General features: G+C 39.1%; 1 protein-coding gene across 1 annotated transcript; it reads left to right on the top strand.

Annotated features, from left to right (window-relative positions):
* The first annotated feature begins 69 nt into the window (after nucleotides 1-69).
* Nucleotides 70-24,226, top strand: PAAF1 (proteasomal ATPase associated factor 1). The gene is made up of 12 exons (XM_016208470.2): nucleotides 70-131; nucleotides 1,799-1,839; nucleotides 2,997-3,100; nucleotides 6,868-6,957; nucleotides 9,984-10,082; nucleotides 10,718-10,868; nucleotides 14,004-14,198; nucleotides 16,993-17,084; nucleotides 18,463-18,578; nucleotides 20,350-20,432; nucleotides 20,958-21,040; nucleotides 22,610-24,226. Exons 1-12 carry the CDS (start codon nucleotides 85-87, stop codon nucleotides 22,685-22,687), a joined length of 1,179 nt encoding a protein of 392 aa, XP_016063956.2. The 5' UTR covers nucleotides 70-84; the 3' UTR covers nucleotides 22,688-24,226.
* The last annotated feature ends 1,054 nt before the right edge of the window (nucleotides 24,227-25,280 follow it).

The raw sequence follows: 25,280 nt of genomic DNA, 5'->3' as shown, positions 1-25,280 counted from the left end.
CCCTCCGTACTCGCCGCAGCCCTTGAGGGGGAGCCACTTCCGGGAAAGAGCGGAAGAGGCGGGCTGGTGGAGGCGGGGGTCAAGATGGCGGCGCCTTTGAGAATTCAGAGCGACTGGGCCCATTCTCTCAGGTGAATCCAGTCATAGAACCGGGACAGAGGAGGCGGGTAGTGGATGTTGCCTTTTGGTTGAGAGCCATGCCCGATCCAGGATATCCATAGGAGTTACCTCATCAATTGTTGAGGGAGCACTAACTCTAGAAAAAGAAATCTCAAACCCGCATGGTCGTTGTTTTTCATTCTCAGAAGAGCTATCCTGAGGCTAAGGGAACACATAAGCGCTGTGTGATCCCAGCATCAGAACAAAGATTAAAGAGTTGGAGAAAGACCTGAAAACTGGGAAGCAGGAGGCCGAGTAGTTACAGCTATTTAACAGATAGTTATTGGTCGTCAGCTGTTTGCAAAAGTCCCAGTACTCACCACCACCGCATTGTCTTAAAGTGTGTTTGTCATGTTGAACCATTATATTCAGTAAACCATGTGACTCCTACCATGTCCAGAATCCGACCTAGATAGATGCTCGGTGCTGTTCAGATGCAGTTCAGATGTGTACTCTAAACTGAAGGGGTGGTTCCTGCCCTCACGCTGATAGTTTAATTGGGAATGCACATCAAACCATTTTTTTAACATATATTCATTTCTCTAGCACCAGGATGAGTATAGCAGTGCCATGGGCGGCAACTGTTGTTACTAATAAGGATATTTTAAATTGAAACAGTGGTGAAGATGAATAAGAAACTTAACACCTTACTAAGTGGGCTAAAATAACACATTACTCACTACAACACAGAATGTGTGATACATAATAAAGGAAGAACACTAACATTTATTGACAGCCACCAGGTGCCTACTAGAGAATGCAGTATCAGATTCAGAGTAAGTGACTTGCCCAAGATTGCGCAGCAAATAAGTGATAGAGAGTTGCTGGCAACCTAAAAGCCTAGGCCCTTTCCACTATAGACTAAGATGAGATAACAATTTGAATTATTGTATTGAGTTTGAGAAATGCCTCTAAGGTGGTAGAACACAGACCTTGCATACTAGTCGCAGGCTTCAATTCCTGCTTCATAGGTAGGTGACCTTGGGCAAGTAACTTCTTTGAGAGCTTCAGTTTTTTTATCTTTATCATGGAAATAATAAAAGATAACTTGTTAAGCTGTGAAGATTAATGATGCTATATGCAAAGTGTCTAGCATAGGGCCTGGCTTACAATAATTCCCCAAATATCTAAATATATTGTTTGTTTGTTTTTTAACATATCTTTATTGATTTGAGAGAGAAGAAAGGAGAGGGAGAGAGAGAGATAGAGATAGAAACATCAATGATGAGAGATTCATTGATCAGCTGCAGCCCACAACCCGGGCATGTGCCCTGACCAGGAATCAAACCCTGATCACCTGGATCCTAGGCCGACGCTCAACCGCTGAGCCATTCCGGGCTGGGCTAAATATATTCTTGATTTTTCAAAGCTGTGCAGCTATTAATGCATAGTGAACTCCGTATTGATGAATTCATTGGTGAATTTTTTTAACCAACAGATATATGCATTAAACACTTAATCCACAAATATTTCTTCAACAGATAGTGTTTGTCTTAGAATAATCTATGCCTAGGTGAGATGTTAGGCTAGACCATGTCTGTGTACTACAGCCAAACTGGAAATTATATGATCTTCTTTCTCCCGTTGCATCAGTGGCATCAATGTTGTGAGCCTAATTAGCCTTTGTCTCTCTTCATAGGAAGGATGAAGGGGAGGCCTGGCTGAGCTGTCACCCTCCAGGTAATGTCCTTAAATCCATACGCATTCCCTTTAGAGAAGGAGAAAGCTACCCACTAGAAGAAAGCTTCCTACTTTCTCCTGGACCAGATTCCTTGCACAGTACTCATGGAGTGGGACAAAAAACAGAATTCCTCATTCCTATTTTTGTGGCATATTTCTGAACTAGCATTTCATGCCACTTTCTTGACAAAAGCTTCTTCACTGCATCTTCTCGAGTCCAAACTTCTACCCTAGATTGTGAGTTCCTCCATTAATGTCCTTCAAGTACCTTTTCCATAACTGTTGTAGCCAAACTGGTATATTAATTGATGCCTCCTTTCTCCTTGTTCTTTCTGACTTTCCTTTGTTCTTGACATGCCCCCTCCCTGACTTAGAGTTTCCTTTCCCTTATCTTCTATCTAGTCCTATCTTTCTTTCAGGGTTCCACCCTCTGTAGGAAGCGCCCGCACTCTGTGAATCTATGATGGTTTCTACTTTCCTCTTACTCCTTGAACTTCAGTTTGTTATCAATAGTTATTTGCTGAATAATTTATAGCAACCTACTAGTTTCTGAACTCTAGGACTTCACAGTCTAATGGGAGGTCAGAAAGGTAAACAACATGTTATGGGCTGTTACAGAAGTATATATACTAGGTGCGGAAGGGAACTAGAAGAGAATGTTTTTAACTCCATTCTACCATCTGCATATGTTTATGTGTAGGATAATATCTTATTTAACCCATATCACTGCAAAAGCAGTGTTCTACTTAAGTACACTTTCAGATTAATGAAGCTTAGCTCTTTATTATGTATTATATATATATATATATACTGTGGATAAATGCATATATTCATGTTGATCTTCAGCTTTCATCCTGGAAAAATGCCTTTTCATAGCTGGTAAAACTGAGGTTCATATCACTTTAGTAGCTTTCTTTACAAATACATTGTGTCTCTAAATCTTTGTCCCTAGTTTTTAGTCCTTGAGTATATTTCCTCCCGAATTAGGTTTGCTTAGGTAGTATTCTTTCCACTGCTCCTCATTTTTAACACCAGTACCCGTTTTCTTTCATGAACCAATTTTCTGCCATTTATACAGATGCCCGAATTGGGTCTTCAAGGAGTAAAATGTTAAATTCTTATTACTTTTTGAGACATGCTTCTTTTGTGCTATATAGGGAAACCAACTTTGTATGGCAGCCTAACTTGTCAAGGAATTGGCCTTGATGGCATCCCAGAGATTACAGCTTCGGAAGGATTTATCGTGAATGAAATAAACAAGGTAGGTTTTTCTGTCTTCTAGATGGCACTGTGTCCATATATATACTAGTACCTATATATCTACTTTAAATATTTATACTATTATCTGTGTATCAGTGTCATCTCTATGTCATTTGTACAGTAATCACAGTTTTTACTGCCTTTGAATGTCAAAGTTTTTCTTTTGTAGTTACAAATACTTTTAGATGCAGTCAAACTTCCTCTTCCCCTATAGCATTACTTTCCAAAGATAAGTAATGTAGCCACATATATAATTTTAAATTTTCTAGTAGCCACAAAAGAAACAAGTGAAATTCATTTTAATAATGTATTTTATTTAACATCTATCATGCATATTGAAAATATTTTCTGGAAGTTCAGCATCCTCAATTTATATCCCTTAAAGGTTCCCTTTGGGTTGTGGTTGAAAATATATATATTTATTTATGCTTTTTAGCCCAATGTATCTAAAATATTATTTCTACCTGTAATTAATAAAATTATTAATGAGATAGTTTACATTTCTTTTTTCTTATTAAGTCTTTGAGATCCTATGTATGTTTTACACTTACAGGACATCTCAATTCAGACTCTAATTTTTTATTAGAAATACTTGGTATGTATTTAGGTTTTATGAAATTTATAGTTGAAAACATGGATTCACATATTTAAAATTTTTTCTCATAATGGAATCAAGTATCACTTTTTAAATTAAACTTTAAATAAAATTAAAAATTCAATTCCTCATTTGCATTGACCACATTTTAAGTGCTCAGTAACCTTATGTGGCTAGTACCTACCAAATTATACAGCCTAGCATTATGATATGTCTGGCTAGGCCTTGGTGAATACCTAGGCCATAACCAAGTACTTAATAGTTTCTCTCATTGGCCTTTCAGGTGAGTAGATGGCCAAACTCAGTGTTGCAGAACCCATGATATAATTTTCTTTACTCATTCTGATGGCTGTGGTCAGTGTGCTCTGGTGAAATAATTTCCAAAGGGTAAACTAGCCTTTCTTTTTTTATGTAATTAAACTTTTTTAGTTGTAAAATATTTCTGGTATACTGACAAGAATAGAAAATGCTTTGTTTTTTTACATAAGATATTTAACACATGTTCATTCATTACCCTCTGTGCAAGGTGACAGGCTACATGTTATTATATATCTTATATTTGTTTTTCATTAACAGTTATGGAGTTGTAGAAAGTGTAGATCTGAATCTAACTCATAATTAACTCTGACACTTGCAATATGATTTTGGACAAACTCATAGACAGACAACAGTATGGTGATTACTAGAGGGAAGGGGAGTGGAGGGATGTAGAAGAGTGTAAAGGTGGGGGAATAAACAGTGACAGAATGAGACTTGACTTGAGCTGGTGAACACACAATACAATATACGACGATGTATTATAGAATTGTATACCTGAAACCTATATAATTTTATTAACTAATGTCACACCAATAAATTCAATAAAAAAGAGAAAGAAAAATATATGATTTTGGGCAAATAAATTAGTTCTCTGAGCCTCAGTTTCCTCATTTATAAAAAGGAGATAATATTCTATCTCATAGCTGGTTAGTGGGGAGTGAGACTGCATATGAGTGAAACTTTAGAATATTACAAAAATGAGTTACTGTCATCATAATAGTCTTTTGGGATTAGCATTTTACATTTCCATTTTGCAGATAAACAAACAGGCTCAGAAAGGTTCATTAACCCCCTGATACTCAAAGCTAGTTAGATTGTATGTCAGAATCGAAACCCAATTCTATTAACTTCAAGTGTACCACCACCTTGCAAGCCTACATTTTTCCCAAGTGTTTCACTGGTATCCATCCACAGCCTAGGTGCTGACCTCCTTTCTTCCCTTTATACTCAGGCCCTGATACAATTCTTATCTTCCAGCATCATTGCTAATTTCTGCTGTGTACCTGCTGGGTCAGACAGTAAGTGCTTATGGTTGAGCATTCATTTGTTTCCTAACTGCCATGAGTCACTTTACTATTTGATGTTGCTGCATTTTTCTTTTAAATAGAACTCTCTATATGCTTAAAAACTTAACCCCAGAAGATAAAAAGTTTGACTTTGAATTTTACCTTAGTGTGGAACACTCACACTCCCCACTCCAACCCTCCCACCCCTAAATTCTGTCTGTCTTGATACCTCCTGCAGCTTTTCTTTAAATTATTTTCATTAACAGCATGACTCTCTACTGCTGACATTGGAAGGTAGTTCAACATTTCTCTTCCTTCATAGTCTGTTTATGGGTTAAAGGTTGATTTGCAGGATTGGTAAGCAGGAGAAAACCACTGATTTTTGAAACCTTTTACATAATTAGCCCCAAAGAATGAACTCTTCTGAGAGCTAACCAATGCTGATAGAGGCCTTAACACTAAGCTCTCAGAGCCCCGTGCATCCTTGATTGGTATGAATATTTAGCCAGGAGATAAGTTTAGCTGATGCTTTAGTTTTGGGTACAGCAGACAATTCCAAATCCAGGTCAGCTCTCTGGCAGCTATATGGGCTTTGTCATGTGGTTAGAAGCAAAAACTCATTTAATGAAAGGCCTGCAGGCAGCCAGGCATAGATATGCTGGCTAAGAAAGTACTGTTTGTATAGATATTCTAATTGTCTTTTTAAAGAAGTAGAAGACTATAATAATAGCATATTGATTTTCAGTGATAAGAATATTATAACTTTGAAACTGTTCTTTCTAATGAACTGTGAGGACTGTGCTTGTTGTACATAGATTGGCCTTATTAAGAGGTTCAGAAAATCTTGATTATTGAAGACATTTTCATTATCCAGCAGAATTTCCAGAAACTTTGAAGTACTGCTATGGAAGAGATAACAGGTTAGGGGCCATTTGGTGAGTGCAGCTCCTCAGCTCTCTATAGGAGGTATGCACTGAGATGATGGTGCTGGTATCCTTCTGCTTAGAGTGAAGAATTGTCATATCAAATCCTGGAGGAAGGGTTTGCTAAGCCTTTTATATTTCTACACATGCTACCTTGAAATACCAACATATTTACTTGTAATGGTTACAGAGGCTGCCTTTAGCAAGTCATGTCACCTGAATCTAACATCTGGTTCTAGGTATAATTTTTTATTCTGTCACTAGTGTTATCTTGCTACAGGAGCTGAAAGATATGATAATGACTAGGCAAAACACATGGGGAATCATAATACAGCTGTGGATGTGATGATGACCAGTCTACAAACATGTACAGCCAGTTTAAGTCCTAGGGGGTATGGGCACTGCAAGCCTGACCAGGGCCTCCACATTGTAAGAGTGTACCATAATTTACCGGTTTTCTCTGATAACTGTAGATGTCAGTAGTCTAACATTTTTTCTAAAAGTTCTTATAGGGAGCAAGTTTACTTTTAGCCTAGTTCTTTAGGTTTGAGGGCTGCTGCTGTTTTCTCACATCTCTTAATCCTGTTCCTTGCCCCGCTGCTAATTAAGAGTGCTGGTATTACATTTTCTTCTAGAAATTAATGTTCTCATGTTTGTCAGTTGTATCTTATTGTTGGTTTGCCTTCTTTGGGGCAGTTTAACATAAAAAGATATTGGTATCCCAGTGATACCAATTACGTAGCTCCTGCAGTGAAAGGACTGCTCATCTATAAGGGAGTGATAGCTTTGTGGACTAGGGAAGGAGGATTAGAGAGGATACACTTAAAAGATGAGAATTTCCTGTTGTCCTAATGTTTTCTTTATGAGGCTTTAATTCCACTGGAGTAGTTTTACTGATGTGTTTCATCTTTCTCTCTCTGTTTAGAAAAGCATTCATATTTCATGTCCAAAGGAAAATACATCTTCGAAGTTTTTGGCACCATACACTACTTTTTCCAGAATTCATGCAAAGAGTGTAAGTATTTTGATAAAATGAGGAGAAATGTAATATCATTAATTAATTTTACATTTTATCTGCTTGTCTCATGCTGTAAACATTCATAATTAATGTTTCTTTCATTTACTTTGATTATAAGATAACAGCTGATAATGGAGTATGATACTGTTTGGCAAAACTGGTACTTGGGAACACATAGAATTTGTGTACAAATCCACTCACTGGTAATCTTAGAGAAAGGAATTTTGAAATGAAATTTTCTTATATGTTTTAGCAGAGCTACTTACTCACTTTTGGGTGATGGTGGTAGTAGCTTGTATTTGCATAATTTGCCACTGCTCATATTTTTGTCCTTTGCCTATAGGACAGGGATATTTTCTCAAAATTCCAGGTACAGTTTATTGAGGAATAATTTTCAAAGGTCTTTGTGATAAAGTCCTTTCCACTACTGTGAGCTTTTGAAAGCAGAAGTGAGAAATAGGTGAATAAACTGGTTATGTTAAAGCTTTCCACTTCTTATTTTATGATAGGTACTTTTTAAAATTGATTTTGAGAGAGAGAGGAAAGGAGACAGGGAGAGAGAGAGAGAGAGTGAAACAGAAGCATCGATGTGAGAGTGGAACATTGACCCGCTGCCTCCTACATGCCCCCCAACATGGATTGAGTCCACAACTGGGCATATGCCCTGACCGGGAATTGAACCAGCAACTTTTCAGTGCATGGGATGAAACCCAACCAACTGAGCCACACTGGCCAGGGCTAGGTACATTTTTTTAAAATAGCTATTTTTTTTCCCTTATTGCAAAACACATGTATATTTAGGGATGAAAATTTAGGAAATATAAAACAAATTGAATCACTCATTTTTCTATAACTTAAAGAGAACTACTGTGAAGTTTTGTTATATAGCCTTTATTAAGAAAATCATAATAATAATAGCTAACATTTATTGATTGCTTACTATGTGCTGACATCATGCTAAGCTTTATGTATCATTATTTTACTTGATCCTCCTAATCTTTTTTCTTTAAACATTTTACCATAATACGTCTTTACAGTACCTACTATTTTGTAACTTGCTTTTTATTCTTTAATAATATATTACATGCATCATTCTATGCCATCTTTCTTCCTATTCTTTTAAGAGCTGCATAGTATTCCATTGTATGATTTTACTATAATTTGTTTTTCTAATCTTACATTACTGGACATTCAGGTATTTCGAGTTCATGAATTCCTATTTTGATGATATAGCTAACCCTTTCCTCACCAAGATGGGAAGAAATTGGAATAAACTTGTAAAAGTAGAGTTGCTAAGTCACAGGGAATGCAAATTATAAGGCTTTTGGTATGTTCTGACTGACTACCACTTAACTGATCTATCCAGTCAGCTTTGCTCTGCATTTCCTCTGTAAAACTTCGAGATCCGCATACTTCTGACACTACTGGGTAAGTTGAATGCTTACCAAAGGTCAGTTACATTGCCAGTTATATTGTTTTTGAAATTATGTTAATTAATTAAATGTTACACTGAATGACATACGAGTGTCAATATAAGCATTTGTTAATTAAAATGTTAAGTACAGTATTTTCTTTGAAGTTTTATGTTTCATTTTTCACATATGAAACTTTATTTTTGTTATTTGGTTTGAAGTAGGGATCTAACTTAATTCTTTTTGAAATAATTAGCATGTGACAGCACTATAAAGTAATTCATCCTTTATCTCACTAGCTTGAATTGTCATCTTTATCCAATATTTAGCATCGTCCCATTGATCTGTCCTTTTGCTGTGACTAAGGAATGGATCTTTAGCTTTAGATTCTGACCTTGATTTCTATCCTGCTCTATGTAATGTATGTGAAAGTGTTTTATAAATGATAAAACGTGATATAAATGTTAATTGTCATAATCCCTAAAATTAAACATTCCACAATGAAGTTGACAGTTCCTCTATTCGGAGATACCAAAATGAAGGAGAAAAAGTTTTGCTGTAGCTGGTTTGGCTCAGTGGTTAAACTGCTGGCCTGGGGATAGAAGGGTCTTGCGTTCGATTCTGGTCAAAGGCATGCACCTCGATTGCAGGCTCAATCCCTGGCCAGGTTGAGGCACCTGCGGGAGGCAACCAATGGATGTGTCTCTCTCACATCTATGTTTTTTTTCTCTCTCTCTCCCCTTCCACTCTCTCTGAAAAGCAATGGAAAAAATATCCTCAGGTGAGGATTACAAAAAATGTCTTAGAAAGTGTTAGAGCTGACATATCCTTTTAGTTGTTGCTAACCCTATTCATTATGGCTTAACTGGCAAAGAGCAAAGTAAAATGGAAGGTTGGATAATTAATGCCAAAGTCTCTACTTTTTCCTTAATAACTTAGGTCATATGGGGATCATTGTTGCTGGTAATATATCTAGGATTATATGTCTCAGTCTTACGTTTCTGAAATATTTGCAACTGGGTGTTTTTTAATAAAAAGGGTATGTATTTACGAATGTATGTGAAAGAGACTTGGCATTCTGATCATGGCTTTTTCAAGAAGTGATTGCTCATGTTGAAACCATATAAGTAAATCTGGGAATTCTCTTACTTATTCTGAAACACACACATACACAAAATTAGGGTTTTACGGAGGAAATGTGAAGTAGTAAATTGGAAGCATCTTTGCTTTTCCTTGAATCCTTTTGGTGCATCTTGGAAGACTATCTTTTTGTAAGTGGGTTCCTAAGAATTAGGAGAGGTATCTTAATTTTAAAATAAAATAGCAAAAGATGGAAACTATAGAAATGATATGTGATAGGGAAAACTTTTTAGCTAAAGCAGGAGACTATAGATGATTATATGAATATCTTTTTGTTTGGATAACTAAAAGGTGTTGGCTCTAGCCTCGTTAGGAGATTGGTGATGATAAGTCAGCCTTTACATGAAACACATATCCTTTGTGTTGGGATAAGTCTTGGAGGAGTGTGAAACAGGAGAGGTTTGTAAGATATTTCAAGGGAAGAGGAGCATTTCATCATTAGTAACACTGTTTTTTTTGTCTTTGGAACAGATAACATGCCTGGACATTTCCAGTGGAGGAGGCCTTGGTGTGTCTTCTAGTGCTGATGGAAGCATGAAAGTCTGGCAGGCTTCCAATGGCGAGCTCAGAGTAAAGGCTTTGGTTACACTTTTAGGGTCTTATACATGAAGGGTGGTCTAAGAAACCTTAGACTGGGTCATGGAAAGAAGAGTGACTCACTCTACAAATATAGTACCACTGCACTTCAATTGGTCTTTGCTCCATTTGTTAATCTGAGAACCATCCTCAAGCTTGGTGATTTGCGAGAACAAATTGGAGCTGGAACAGTAGAGGAGCCAGGCCAGTGAATGTCTAAGTGGGTGGTCCCTTGATATGAACTGCTTTCAGTGATTGGTTTCTAAGAGAGAAGCTAGGCTGTTACACTGATTACATGGCTTAGTCTCCCAATCTGTACAGAGGATCTTAAGAAGAAGTGGATAAGAGAGTCCTCAAACCTCCTCAGCTTCTTATATGAAGAACTCGACTTAGGGATGGCTGTGAGAGCCATGGAGTTCAAATCCACGTCTGTAGCCAAAGCTGGAAAGGGGGCCTAGCTCTTAGAACACTACCTGGTAAAGAGATCCTTTGGGCCTCCTTAGTTTTAAAACCCAACATGTGAGTATAGCATGTAGATATTTCATGTAAGCGACCAAGGATATGGGAGGTAAGAGAACATCAAGGGATGGACAAGAGAACTATCCTGGAATTTTCTTTTGTTTTTTCAGAGAGTATTGGAAGGACATGTGTTTGATGTGAATTGTTGCAGGTTTTTCCCATCAGGCCTTGTGGTTCTGAGTGGGGGAATGGATGCCCAGCTGAAGATCTGGTCAGCTGAAGATGCTAACTGCGTGGTGACCTTCAAAGGTCACAAAGGAGGTATGAAGGGTGATTTTTTCCAGAAGATTTCTCTAATGATCTGCAGAGACAGATCATAAAAAACATAGCAACAGGAGCACGTTTTCCACAAAAATACAAATAATTAATCCAACTGGCCTTTTATTAAATTTTATTTTTTTAAATATTTTTATTGATTTCAGAGAGAGGAAGGGAGAGTGTGAGAGAGATAGAAACATCAGTGATGAGAGTGAGTCATTGATCGGCTGCCTCCTGCACGACCCCTGCTGGGGATTGAGCCCACAACCCTGGCATGTGCCCTGACCAGGAATTGAACCGTGATCTATTCATGGGTCAGCGCTCAACCACTGAGTTATACCAGCTGGGCCAGCTGGCTATTTAAATGAGCTGCTATTTCTCCAAGGATTAGAAATTCTTTTGCTACTCAGTCTCGTTATTGCTATCTAGAGTTAACTGCCTTACACAGGTAGTTTTCCACAATTGTTATTAGTCCTTTGGCTGAGGTGATAGTAAAAGTTCTCCATAAGAATACTTGTGTGTCACTTAGCTTCGAGTGGATTACAGAATGTTTGTTAATCTGATTTCAGCTTTTATTCATATAGTTTGTCCCATTCTTTTGGTTTGTGAGAAATTCCTGGGGTGGGGGTAGAAAAGGAAAACTTTCTAGATGGCAGTTCTTTGGTGAGTGTTACTTGGAATTTGTATACAGGTAATACCCCTCACAGCTTCCTAGGCATAGCTGTAGCATCCAGCCATGGGTACATGCTTTTCAGAAATTTTTTTTTAAAGCTTGCATCACTTCCATGGAACTCAGTAACATTTTTAAAAAGCAGTTGGATCCTGCGTGTGGGAGGCAGCCAATCAATGTGTTTCTCTCACATCAATGTTTCTCTCTCTCTCCCGCTTTCTCTGGAAAGCAATGAAAAAAATATCTTCGGGTAACGATTAAAAAACAAATCAATAAAAAGCAGTTGGAACTTTCCAGTAAAGACATAAACAGATCTTTGATTGCTTGGTAAGAGCTGGAGGCTCTTCCTAATGTTCCTACTGGTGATTCCTTAGGATTCTTTTTTTTTTTTTTTAATATATCTTTATTGATTTCAGAGAGAGAGGAAGGGAGAGAGAAACAGAAACATCAATGATGAGAGTCATTGATTGGTTGCCTCCTGCACGCCCCACACCAGGGACCAAGCTCGCAACCCGGGCATGTGCCCTGACCAGGAATCGAACCGTGATCTCCTGGATCCTAGGTCGATGCTCAACCGCTGAGCCACGCCCAGCCGGGCTCCTTAGGATTCTTAAAAGATACAAGGTTATTTTCTAGTTAGATTTATGCTGAATGTACTGTAGAGATAGAGTGGAAAGGTTGATTTTCTTTAACTCAAAATACAATTAAGAAACATTAAATGCAGCAAAACACGATCCGTTTCTGAGAGGAGGACCTATAAAAACCTTGTTTATAGTGGCCTTTATCAAGTGGATATATAATTGTTAGTAGTATTACATTTTATTTTTCCAACAACTATAATCAGCTATTTAAGTTGGGTTTAGTGCCCTAGCCGGGTGGTCTCAGTGGTTAGAGCATCAGCCTGTGGACTGAAGCGTCCCAGGTTTGATTCTGGCCAAGGACCCGTACCTCAGTTGCATGCTCGATCCCCGACCTTGGTCAGGCATGTGCGGGAGTCAACCAGTCAGTGTCTCTCTCACATCTATCTTTCTCTCTCTCTCCCCCTTCCACTCTGAAAAGCAAGGAAAAAATATCCTCAGGTGAGGACTAAAATAAATAAGATTTAGTTTTTACTTTAAATTGGATAATTTGTTCCATCTGAGTTGTCTCTAATCATATTTTCTCAAATAGGCCCTAAATTGGCTACTTTTTCAATTTTTGGCATTTTCATAAACATATTTTTCTGAAAAAAATCTTTCAAGATGAAATTTCCAGTAAGGGTTGAGGCATGTGGTTAATTGCATGGGTCCTCCCACTTGTACCTTATGTTGAGTTGCTATGGAGTTTTTGTCAAGGTTTGTATATCTGAAGTCATCTCATCTTGAAAGGAATGGGAGCAAGCCAAAGATCACTAATTTGCTAAGTGACCTTTGGTCAGGCACTCTTATTAGTCAATCTGCAAGTATTTATTGGGCACCTCTAATAGGATCAGTAAATGGGTTTTAATAAAACAAGTACCAGCCCTTCCTCTATCACCATAAGGTTGGATTACCTTTCTGCTCTGGAGTTTTTGTTCATTTGTTTGTTTTTTAACTGTGCCTGGTTTTTTAATTGGTTCCATATTGGAGGCTTCTGCAGTGTCCTGTCCAGGATAAATGGGAAGCAATAAGGAAATCCAGGGAACTCATTGCTCTCCAAGCCCTGAGGCCCCTAGGTGGTCTGCCATCTTTCCATCTTTCGGTCTTCCTATGCTTGTTTGTTGTGTTATGTCCAGGTCTGTGTTATGTCAGTTGTCAGAGGAAGGACCTGGGAGGATTGGTGCTACTCCACCTTGGCTGGACCAGAAATCACATCCTTTTTTTTTCGGACGAGGAGACTAACCCTTTCAATTAGTTCTCAATGGAAATAGCAGGATCTTTTTAAGACAGTGATTTTCAAATGGAACTCTCCAAGATGTCTACTTAATTTTTGTTTAAAAGACAGATTTTAGCCCGGCCGGGTGTGGCTCACCGGTTGAGTGTCGACCTAGGATCCGGGTGATTGGGGTTCGATTCCTGGTCAGGGCACATGCCTGGGTTGCAGGCCGATCAATGACTCTCTCATCATTGATGTTTCTGTCCCTCCCTCTCCCTCTCCCTTCCTCTCTCCGAAATCAATAAAGATATATTGAGAAGAAAAAAAAAGTAAAAGACAGATTTTAAAGCCAAAATAAAAATTTGAAAACCACTGCTCTAGAACACTCCACTAAAAATTAAGTCCAAAGCTTTTTTTCTCATGTCTGTTTCTCACAGCTCATCTTTGAACCATTGGGAAGCAGGGACTCTGTTCTCTTCATTTGTTTTTCTAGCTCTTGAACATGCCCCTCATGTAGTATATATCTAGTACATGTCTGTGAAGAACTGGGGTCATTTATGCAAATCTCGCTTCTCTGCCCTCACAGTTTCTTTACTACTTACTCTATCTTAGGGTCTTGTTTTTCCTCTTGCCAGGTATCCTAGACACGGCCATTGTTGATCGGGGGAGGAATGTGGTATCTGGTTCTCGAGATGGAACAGCGCGACTTTGGGATTGTGGGCGCTCAGCCTGCCTGGGAGTCATTGCAGACTGTGGTTCTTCCATCAATGGAGTGGCTGTGGGTGCTGCTGACAACTCCATCAATCTCGGCTCCCCTGAGCAGGTGCCCAGTAAGTTGATAATGATCTGTGAGCTCTTTGTTTCCTTAGGCCCCTTCAGTATTTGCCTTAGTTTCTCCTTTTCTTCCTTGTCCTTTCCTGCTCTGTAGCTGGTATTTCTGTTTTCACCATAAGATTAATATTTATTGCAAAGCTACTCTATTTCTGTTGCTTTGGAATCTACAAAGGAACTGTGTCGTAGTTACTGCATTTGAGTAATTGCAATTTAATATGAGACGAGACTTATGCCTATAAAACAGAGAACAATAAAATTTTGGCTGAAAATAACAGTGATTCTTGGAAGAAGAGAGTGTTTTAGGTTAGTAATGATGTGAAAGGCATCACAAAGGGAGTTGACTTGAACCTTGAAGGATAGATTCCAGATAAACAGACAAGAAAGGGAAGGATGGGAGAATGGGAGCTAGGGTGGGGTCACCAGTGACTCCATGTTGCCTAATCCAGTGTTACTTCTCTGTGCTGTCTTTCTGAATTCTCTACTGGGTTCAATGTAGTCAGCTTCTCTTCTCAGGACACTCTCCTATCTTGGCTTCTGGGATACCACAGTACATTGCTTTTCTTCCTACCTCACTGGTTGCTGCTTCTCAGTCTCCTTGTATAAATCTCCTTTATTCTACCTTTAAGTATTGGAGGGCCCCAGCTCTAACTACAGTTTCTCCCTGGGTGATTGATGGGTTTAAGTATTGTGTTTAAGCTGGTGATTTCCAGAAGTATATCTAAAGTATAGGCTTCTCACCTGATTTTTAGACTCCATTTAGCTGTCTGATAGGCAGCTCAGTCTTACCTGGTCTAACAAGGAGTGTTTTACCCTCCCCCCACATCTGTTTTCCCCACCTTTCCATTTGCTCAAAAGCCCAAAGCCTGAGGTTCATTCACAATCCACCCCTGTCTTTCCTCATGTCCCAGATCGGCAAAGTTTGTCATCTCTACCTTTGAAGTATTTCATTTTTCCACCTTTCTCTCTCTCTCCCACTTTCCCTCCTGCCAGCATCCTGGTCCAATCTATCATCATCGTTGCTTGTACTGTTCTCCTATAATCCATTCTCCTCAGAGCAACCATTGTGGTCATTTAAAAAACATAAATCAGCCCTAGCTGGTTTTGCTTAGTGATTAGAGCATTGGCCTGCAGACTAAAGGTTCCTAGGTTTGTTTCTCGCCAAGGGCACGTACCTCAGTTACACACTTAGCCACAGTCAGGGCCATGTGGGAGGCGACTAGTCAATGTGTCTCTCTCACATCGACATTTCTGTCTTTCTCTCTCTCCCACTCTCTCTGAGAAGTAATGGAAAAAATATCCTCAAGTGAGAATTAAAAAAGAAAAAAAGAAGAAGGTAGCCAAGAAAAGAGGACCCAAAATAAAGCAACCATGCTTACACTTGAAAAATAAAAAAATAAAATACAAAACATAAGTCATTGATTTATCCCATGTTCTTTGTCCCTACTCTTCCCTAGTAACCTTCTTTTATATACATATTAAAATCTTAACCCCTTACCATGGCCCATCACAAACCCTTGCACTTTCTGACCCCTGCATTCCTCTCTAGCCTCACATCATAGCACCACTGTGCTCTAGCCACAGGCCTTCTGTTTGTTCTTTAGCACATGGACTCTCCCAGCCAGTACTTTTGAAACTTCACATGACTGGCTTCTGTTTACCATTCAGGTCTCTGTTGAAAAGTGGGCTCCATGGAGACTTTTTAAAGTTGAAGTTTAAATTTAAAATTACCTTTTGCGCCCAGCCGGGCATGGCTCAGCGGTTGAGCATTGATCTCGGATTCAGGAGATCGAGGTTCGATTCCCCATCAGAGCACATGCCTGGGTTGTGGGCTCGATCCCAGTCAGGGGCAAGCAAGAGGCAGCCGATCAGTGACTCTCTCATCATTGATGTTTCTCTCTCCCTCTCCCTTCTTCTTTATGAAATCATTAAAGATATATTTTAAAAAATAATAAAATAAAATTACCTTTCCCCCAGTCCTCCTGTCTGTTCACTTTTGGTCATATTTTCCTGTTTTATTTCCTTTGTAGAACTCATCACTATCTGAAAGTATCCTGCTTGTTTACCTATTCCACTATTTCCTAGTTCCAATAGAATCCTGAAGAGTAAGGACCTTGTCTGTTTGTACATCACTATTTCCTCAGCACCCAAATGGTGTCTGACACATAGTAGACACTCAATAACTACTTAGTGAATGAATAAATTTCATTTCCTCCAGACTGTAAGAGCCTTGAGGGCAAAGACTCTGTTTTGTTCAACATTGTACCCCTGCTCCTAGTATGTATCTTGTCACATTACAAGGGACTTAATAACATATTTAAGTTGGATTTATTGAGGTATATTTTACATAAAGTAAAAGTCTCTCTTTTTAATTGTACAGTTCTGTGAGTTTTGACAAAGGCGTACAGTTATATAAACAATACCACAGTCAATATATAGAACATAATAAATGCTTTTTAAAATTAATGAGGAAATCAGCCCTGGCCAGTATGGCTTAGTTGGTTAGGCATTGTCCCGTGCACCGAAAGGTTTCCAGTTTGATTCCTGGTCAGGGCACATTCCAGGGTTATGGGCTAGATCTCTGGTAGGGGGCATGCAGGAGGCAGCCAATTGATGTTTCTCCCTCTTCCTTCCTATCCCTTTCCCTCTCTCTCAAAATCAATAAAAATATATTTTTTTAAATTAACGAGTGAACTCCTATCAGAGTAATTAAGTGAACGGCATCGATATCTGTGCTTTCTGGGTACTGCCAGCTGATCACCCTGTTATTGACATAGCTCATCTGTCATGCAGGTGAACGGGAGGTTGGAACAGAATCGAAGATGCTGCTGTTGGCCCGGGAAGATAAGAAGCTTCAGTGCTTGGGACTACAAAGCAGGCAGCCGGCAAGTGGTTCCTCTAAGATCTTTGAACTCTGGGGCAAGCTGGGTCACTCTGATTCTTAGAAAGCTGTTTTAGAAACATTTCTATATGCACACTCTATTCACCTTTTGAAGAAGCTGCATGAGTGAGAGGCAGTACATTGTAGTAATTAAGAGCATGGAATTTGGAGTAGGGCAATGTTTAAATTCCAGCTTTTCCACTTAATGGCTATGGCATTGGACAGGTTACTTAACCTCTCTGACCCTCAGCTTCCTCATCATTAAACTGGCAGGACTTATCTCATAGGGTTATGTGATGAGGATTGAATGCTCTACTACTTTGTGACCTTTGTTAAGTCCCTTCCCTCTGGGCCTCCATGTGCTATACATAAAATGATAAGGTTGTATAGATTTCTTTCTACTTCTATGGTAATATGAAGAAATTCTGAGTAAAGAAATCACGCATTCAGGGCTCTAGATCAGATAATGGTCAGAATGTCTTTTATAGAAGAATTAGTTGAATTGTCTTCCTTCATCCTCTGAGGTTTTGCTTGTCATACGGTGTTCTTAATTAAAACCTGAGTTTCCTGGGATAGGTTTTTAAATTTTCTTTCCAGCTCCTTTCATCACCCAGATAACTTTAATGATTTGGTTTGGCCATAGGCTGTGTATTTTCATTTTATCTTGTTAGTTCATTGTGCTGGTGATGTTTCCATTTTCAAAGTTCGTTCCAGGGATGTCACTGTTTTTTATTATATTGCCTTTGCACTCTGAATTTCCATGTTAGCTTTTACTTCCAAAGGGAAACCAAGGAGTTTTGTTTTGCTTTGCTTTGCTTTGCTTCTTTACTTTTTAGAACCTTCAAGTGAGAAATTATCAATTTGAGCTAACAGTAAGGAATAAATAGAAATCTGATAATTTCTTTTTTCAAGTACATAGGGAGAATTGTGATTCTTCAAATTGCCACTTTATTTAAGCTGGTTTCTTTTCCTACAAAGTATCTCCCTTTTAAAAGGTGGTTAGAAGTGACACGAAGCAAATCTTAAATGTGTGAATTGCAGGTGTTTTTCAAGTGAAAGGTTGTAATGAAAAGAGGAAAAAGAAGGATTTTTGCTGTTGAGGATCCTATGAGTCAGTGTATTGAGGGGGGTAGTAGTTTGAAAATTGCTGCCTCAGACTGTGGTATTATATAAACTGCTGCAGTCTTCAGCCAACCTCAGGTTCCTGAAATCCTCGGAGTGCTGCTTCCTTGGCTGTTGGTAAATGCATAGTTTAGATTAAGAATATTAAATGGGGAGAAAGAAAATATCTCTAAAAGTAGTAAATTTTCTTTTTTTGGTGCTTGTTTATTCCTGGAAACAGATTAGCTCTAACAGCGTTTTTGTCTCTGGCTCCCTCCCAGGTGTTCCTCTTTACTGGCTCAGATGCCTTCAACTGCTGTACTTTTCTCTCTGGCTTCTTGCTGCTGGCTGGGACTCAGGATGGAAACATTTATCAGCTGGATGTGAGGAGTCCAAGGTGAGTCACCATTCATTTGCATGATGTAGACCTTCTACAGAGTGCAATTTTTATTGGCTTTAGCATTGATTTAGGGTAGCATATAGGTGGTTATTGAATTAAGGGTATATTTTCCCATTTATAAAGGTTTCCCAGTGTGAATTGTCCAATTGTTCTTATTATTCTTGGAATTGTATTAAAAGGTGATTTGATTAATACTGTCATGATTATCCTATTGTAGTGATTGCTTTGAAAATTAAACTTAAAGAATGAACTAATATCTCACTTTAAAATGATTGTGTAAAACTTAATTTTAACGAGCTCAGTGATTTTCTTTATGGTATTAGATCTGGGTTGGCCTAAGATTGATCATTTTCAAGTTCAAATAAGCCAGCTCTGGTCCTTTATTAGGTTTTATCATAAGCTATCTAAAACAGGCTTATGCTGATCTTAAAGCTATCCAGACAAAATCACACAACCTCTCTGTCCCAGAATTTAACAATGTCTACAATTTCTTCCTCCCTCTGTTTCCTTCCTTTGTTCAACTGATATTTATTGACTAGCTTCTGTTGGTACCAGGCCTTGTGCAGGGCACTGAAAAACAGAAAAGATATAGACTTTGCCTTTGAGGCATTTGGAGTCTAATAGTAATACCAGGCAAGTAAAAGACTATTGTGATGCAGTGTGATCAATGGTCAGACAGGGCGATACACAGGAATATGACGAAGCACCAAGGAGAGGGAAGAAGGCGAGATTGCTTCTCCAAGAAGATGAGGCTTTAATTGCATCTTGTCCAGTAGGAAGTTTCCAAGTAAAGAAGAAAGGGCAGAATAGCATATAGAGAAGCATGAAGACATATAAATTAAGGCACTTTCAGGGATCTCTGAGTAGTTAATATGACAAGTATATACCCTGCAGACGGGGCGGCAGTGAGAAATGGTGCCAAACAGGAAAGCAGGAGTTTGCTTAGAAAAGACTCACAGCCCGGCTGGGCATAGCTCAGCCGTTGAGCATCAATCTAGGATCCAGGAGATCGCGGTTCGATTCCCAGTCAGGGCACATGCCCGAGTGGCGGGCTCGATCCCCAGTCGGGGGTGTGCAGGAGGCAGTCAATCAATGACTCTCATCATTGATGTTTCTCTCTCTCCTTCTCCCTTCCTCTCTCTGAAATCAATAAAGATATAGTAAAAAAATATATATATATAGTAGAAAAGACATACCAGCCTAAGGAGTTTGGACTTTATTCCAAGAGCAGTGAAAAAATTACAGCTAAAGAGTGACTAGCTTATACCTTTTCTTCCATAATTTAAGTTACATTATTTTTGTACTTGTTTTTGCCTCCCCAGATAGGGAATCTCTGATCATTATTATAAAATCACTCTTACATATATATATATATAATTGATTCTCACTCACCTTTCTGTTTAGTTTTAGAGTCCTAACAATTTTAACATTTCACCACTGTCTTAATTATCTAGAAGTAAAAAGATTTACATATTGTTAACACTATTATCTTAAACCCTTGTCAGGGCTCCCAAACACTGGAGATATTGGTGGTGACCAGGTCCATTCAGCCCAATGACAAGTTTAGAGACATGTTTAGATTCACTCCAAGGTGTTTTGAATGGATTATCTTGATCTACCACTTAATTATCTTGTAGGAAAGAAGCCATAGGAATATTTAATCTCTATCCACCTATGTCCTGTTTGCTGTTATGTGGTTAGTATTATATAGTCAGGCGTTGCTTTTAAAGAAAAAAACTAAAATTTCCCCTTTGACTCTGAATCCTAGGGCCCCAGTACAAGTCATCCACAGATCAGGAGCACCAGTTCTCTCCTTGCTGAGATTCAGAGACGGATTTATTGCTAGCCAAGGTGGGTCCAGGGGCCGATAGAGAGAGATGGTTCCATGCAGTTCAGTTAAACATAGGTTTAAGTGCCTGGTCTATAGCTGGGCTAGGGTCATGGTCCTCCACAATTGTTTGGTATATTGTACTTAACACATAGTGTTTATCACGCTACATTGTAACTGTCTCTGTCCCTCTCCAGTTCGAGCTCCTTGACAGTAGTGACTGTGCCTTATTCATCGTATTATCCCCAGCATTTAGCTCAGTGCCCACTATGTAGACAAATACCCTTGGCAGATATTGCTCATCAAAGACAAGCCTTCTTCCCACAGAAGGCACTTGGCCTTCAAATCCTCTGTAGCCCAGCATTCTAGGCAGCCACTATAGGTCCTCACATTTGACCTACGTAATGAGTCTTGTTTGCCTTTCTGAATCTTAGGACAATCTTCTTTAGGCTAGTGATGTAAAGAAATAAACTAAAATATTGAGATTTTTAAAAACTCCTTTGCATAAAGCTTTCTCTTCAGTTTTCTTATTTTTCTCTGCCTTTTAGGTGATGGAAGCTGTTTCATTGTCCAGCAAGACTTAGACTATGTCATTGAGCTCACTGGAGCTGACTGTGACCCTGTGTACAAGGTACAGGCCTGACTGGAGGCCAGGCCTCGGTGATTCTCACTAGGATCTAAAGTTTTGGAGGGGACTGAATACAGCTACTTTGTGATTATTAGGGGTGATAAAATACTTAGGGATGGGATAGAAAGAAATCAGAATTTTGAGTCCAAAGTGACTTCATCACTTACTAGATCTAGAAACTTGAAAAATCACTTCACCTCCCCAGTCTGTCAGTTCATATGTAAAATGAGGATAATAGTGAGATAATGCATAGGAAAGTTCTTTGTAAATTTAAAATATTCTATAAATATTAGCTATTATTATTGTTTAAAGCTCAAGACTGATTGTCTTATTTGGTTAGAATGGAAGAGAAAAATAAAAGAGTAAATAATATTTATTGACCAGACATTGTATTACCTCATTGATTAAATTTTATCATTCCTTAAAGTATAGATATTATTCCTGTTTTTCTTATGATTTGAAATATTATACAATTAATACATGCCTATAAAAATTCAAGCAATGCCGAATTATGCAGACTTAAAAGTCCCCTCTAAGACTTTTTTAGTTCAGCTCTTCTTTCCAGAAGTAGCTAGCATTAACAGTTGGGCACATATCTTTCAAGACTGTTTTTGTGTTTATGTATTTATGTAAATAATAGAGTTTTATCTTAGTTTGTACATAATTGGGATCATCCTATATATATTGCCTTATGACTTACTTGTCTTTTTTACTTATCATCTTGGAGCTCTTTCCAGACAAATGCGTATAGATCCACTTCATTTCTAAAAGTTTCTGCATAGTGTTCTATATTGTGAAGCAACACATCATTTTCAGTTTACAAATAAGGAAACTGGGGCCCAGAGGAGCTGAGAAAGTTGTCCATGGTCATGCAGCTATGTATTAGCAAACCTTAGGTTCAGCTAAGTCCTGAATTCATGCTATTTCCACTAATTTAGTGGTTCTTAACTTTCTTTGGGTCTCAGACTTCTCAGAGAAGTCAATGAAATTCTCCTCAGAAAAAAAGACACGTGTTGAGAGCTTCTTTGTGTACAGTTTTATGAGGTTCAGGGAATACCCAGGGCCATTATGGACCATCTTATCTCCTCTCCAGGTACAGGCTCTGCACTAAGGCATGCACAACACCAAGAGTTTGCTCTCTGCTTGGCTAATTAGCATTTCTTCTGTATTCATAGTGCCCTTGACCCTGGCCAGCCTTTTTTTTTTTTTAATATATCTTTATTGATTTCAGAGAGAGGAAGGGAGAGAGAGAGAGAAACATCAATGATGAGAGAGTCCTCAATGATCAGTTGCCTTCTGCATGCCCCCTACTTGGGATCAAGCCCGCAACTCTGCATATGCTCTGACCGGGAATCAAACCATGATCTCCTGGATCCTAGGTCAATGCTCCACACCTGGCCAGGCCTGGCCAGCCATTTTTAAAATACATATGGATGTAATGCTCTTCTTGTCTTTGGTGTCAGTAAAGCTTCTCAGACTCCCCTGTACTACTGGGGGTGAATGACAAGGCTCAGTCTTGTTGAAATGGAAGAATTCCAGGCTTGCTCTGAATTGTGAACTCTTGTGTTCTAGGCAGCCACATGGGAGAAGCAGATCTACACATGCTGTCGAGATGGTCTTGTGCGGCGCTATCAGCTCTCTGACCTCTGATTCCTTGGAAAGAGGAGTCCCAGTTAATGAAAATGATTGACCATGATCAAAAATGAGCAGAAACATCATCCGTCCTTCCCAAGGACCATGTTCTTTAGTGTACTGGGCATCTTCTAGAAGTCACATAAAGTCAGCTGCATTGACTGTGTATAACTATCATTCCATAGCAAGACTTACTTTGAACTGAGTAAGAAGCTCACATGTGCTCACTGCAAGGAGTTTATCCTCTTTGTATAAACTCACCCCAGCAACAAAAGGCAAGCTTATGGACTGCTTACAGTTTGATCGCACACCTGTTGTGTTAAATGTTTACAGGACCAGAGGATTAAAGCCTGTTTTCTGAAGGAAATAAAATATGTTAGGAGGAGTCTGAGTTAGAAAAACTTTGTTAAATACTCTTATTCTAGCAAAAAGTCAGTTAAGCTGTTGGAACTCTTTTCTCAGGTGCTTCCTGTTGGCCTGGCCATAGAGGAGGACTGTTGACATTAGCAGTAAATATCCCATAAGCAGCAACCTGGGAAAGATTTTTATACAGGTAGGATAACTAACCATCCTAGTTTTCCTTGGACTGAGGGGTTTTCTCCTACATGTAACTTTCAGTCCCAGGCAAACCGACATGGTTTGTCAGCCTACATACAGGTCATGAAGTTGAATCATATTATTGTAAAGGCAGTAGCTATCAAAGTGTGGTCCCTGAAATAGCTGATCAGTATCACTGTGGAACTTAGAAATAGAAATTCTTGAGCCCCACCTCAGACCTACATCAGAAATTCTGTGGGTAGGGCCCACAATCAATATTTTAACAAGCCTTCCATGATTCTGAAGCATGCTGAAGTTCAAGATCTAGAGAAAGAGATGGTAAAGGGCACTTTAGTCATAGGTGGAACGCAGGGCTCATAGGATGGCCGGGCTGGTCTGTAGGAGATGAGGGCTGGAAAGGTTGGCAGAGCCCGAATAGTAAAGGGGCTTGAATGCCAGGTAAGGAGCTTGAACTTCACTTGTTTGGCAGTACAGAACCATGAAGGAATTGCTAAGCAAGGGTATGACATGGTTACTTCTTTTTACTCTAAACATAAAAATGGAATCCTAATGTATGTATTCTACGACTTATTCTCATTTAGTATCTCATTTCTTTTCATCTCAGTACATTTAGACCTTCCTCATTTTTTTAACAATTTCCAATGTATGAATACCATTTCATTCACAGTTTAGAGATTATTAAAGAAAAAATTTCTTGGAACATGCAACATTTGAGCTGGATCATATAGGCTGAGATCTGGAATTTATTTAGGGAAAGAAGATAATTCCTGGCTGGGGGAATAGTATGGTTTGCAGAGTTCTTAAAGGTATATTCTCATGTAATCTTTACTGCTACCTTGTGACATATCAGTAGTGAGACTCAGAGATGAAGTGATTTGTCAGGGGTCATGGAGAGCTGGAACTTGAACACAGTTTATCTTAACTTTAAATCCCATTTTTTTCTACCTGCTGCTTTTGCCTAAATAAAATTGCAAAAATAAAGTACTGTAATTCATTGAGTATCTATTGGTAATCTACTCTGTTCTAGGTACTATATTTATATATTTAATCCTCACAACACTGTTAAAAAGGAAATTATTCCTGTTTTACAGATAAGGAAATTAAGTACCAGAGCTTTGATGTGGACCTTGCTCAGTCTGTCTCCAAGGCCTGTGCTTCTTCTACTTCAGCATGTGGTCAAGAGACCTCTAGGACTAGAGCTATTTCACTTAAGGAGTGATTTGTGGTAGGGTCAGGTGACCCGAAGAGACATATTCCAGATTTCAGAAACATTGATTCCCAGGAGGTCTGAGGGGTACTTCTAAGAAGTCAGATTAAGAAAATAGGATGAGGCCTGGCTGGGCGGGGCTTAGCAGTTGAACATCGACCTAGGATCCAGGACATCACCGTTCGATTCCCGGTCAGGGCACATGCCCAGGTTGTAGGCTTAACCCTGGTAGGGGGTGTGCAGGAGGCAGCCGATCAATGACGACTCTCATCATTGATGGTTCTATCTCTCTCTCTCTGAAATCAATAAAGAGATTTTTGAAAAAAGAAAATAGGATGAGGCCCTGGCCAGGTGGCTCAGTTGCTTAGAGCATCATCTTGTACACCAGAAGTGTTGAGGTTCAATTTCTGGTCAGAGCACATAGCTAGGTTTCAGTTTTGATCCCTGGTTGGAGCATGTATGGGAGGTAGCCTGCCTCTCCTCGTCATGCCCCCGCCCCCCCCCCCCCCCCCCCCCCGCTCTAAAATCAATGAACAATCCTCTATTGAGAATTTTTAAAAAAACAACAGGATATGGCTTGAGTTCATCACATGAAAACTGTGTCCGAGTTCCCATTCCAGGACTCACTCACCTCCATTGCTGTCACATTCATGAGCCTCTTCATAGGTCTCCAGACTAGATATCCTGGTTGTGATGGATGCAGTGACCCTCGAGAGCTGCTGTGAAATCCACACCCAAACAGGAGGAGCAGAGGCTAGCTCTCAGGTGCTCCAAAGCCTTGTCTATTGTGAATGGACTAATCCCCAGTTTGCAACAGACAAAGCTTGCTCTTTCTTTTGGGTTGAG

The sequence above is a fragment of the Miniopterus natalensis genome, chromosome 11 (assembly GCF_054644295.1).
Source record: "Miniopterus natalensis isolate mMinNat1 chromosome 11, mMinNat1.hap1, whole genome shotgun sequence".
In the NCBI taxonomy this organism is placed as follows: Eukaryota; Metazoa; Chordata; class Mammalia; order Chiroptera; family Miniopteridae; genus Miniopterus; species Miniopterus natalensis.
This window is presented reverse-complemented; position numbering and strand designations above follow the sequence as displayed.

Bases quoted from the DNA above. Each gene is read 5' to 3' on its own strand.
- PAAF1 (XM_016208470.2), top strand. From the start codon at position 85: ATGGCGGCGCCTTTGAGAATTCAGAGCGACTGGGCCCATTCTCTCAG. The intron at 1,840-2,996 runs GTAATGTCCTTA...TGTGCTATATAG, and splicing joins GCTGAGCTGTCACCCTCCAG to GGAAACCAACTTTGTATGGC. The intron at 3,101-6,867 runs GTAGGTTTTTCT...CTCTCTGTTTAG, and splicing joins TCGTGAATGAAATAAACAAG to AAAAGCATTCATATTTCATG.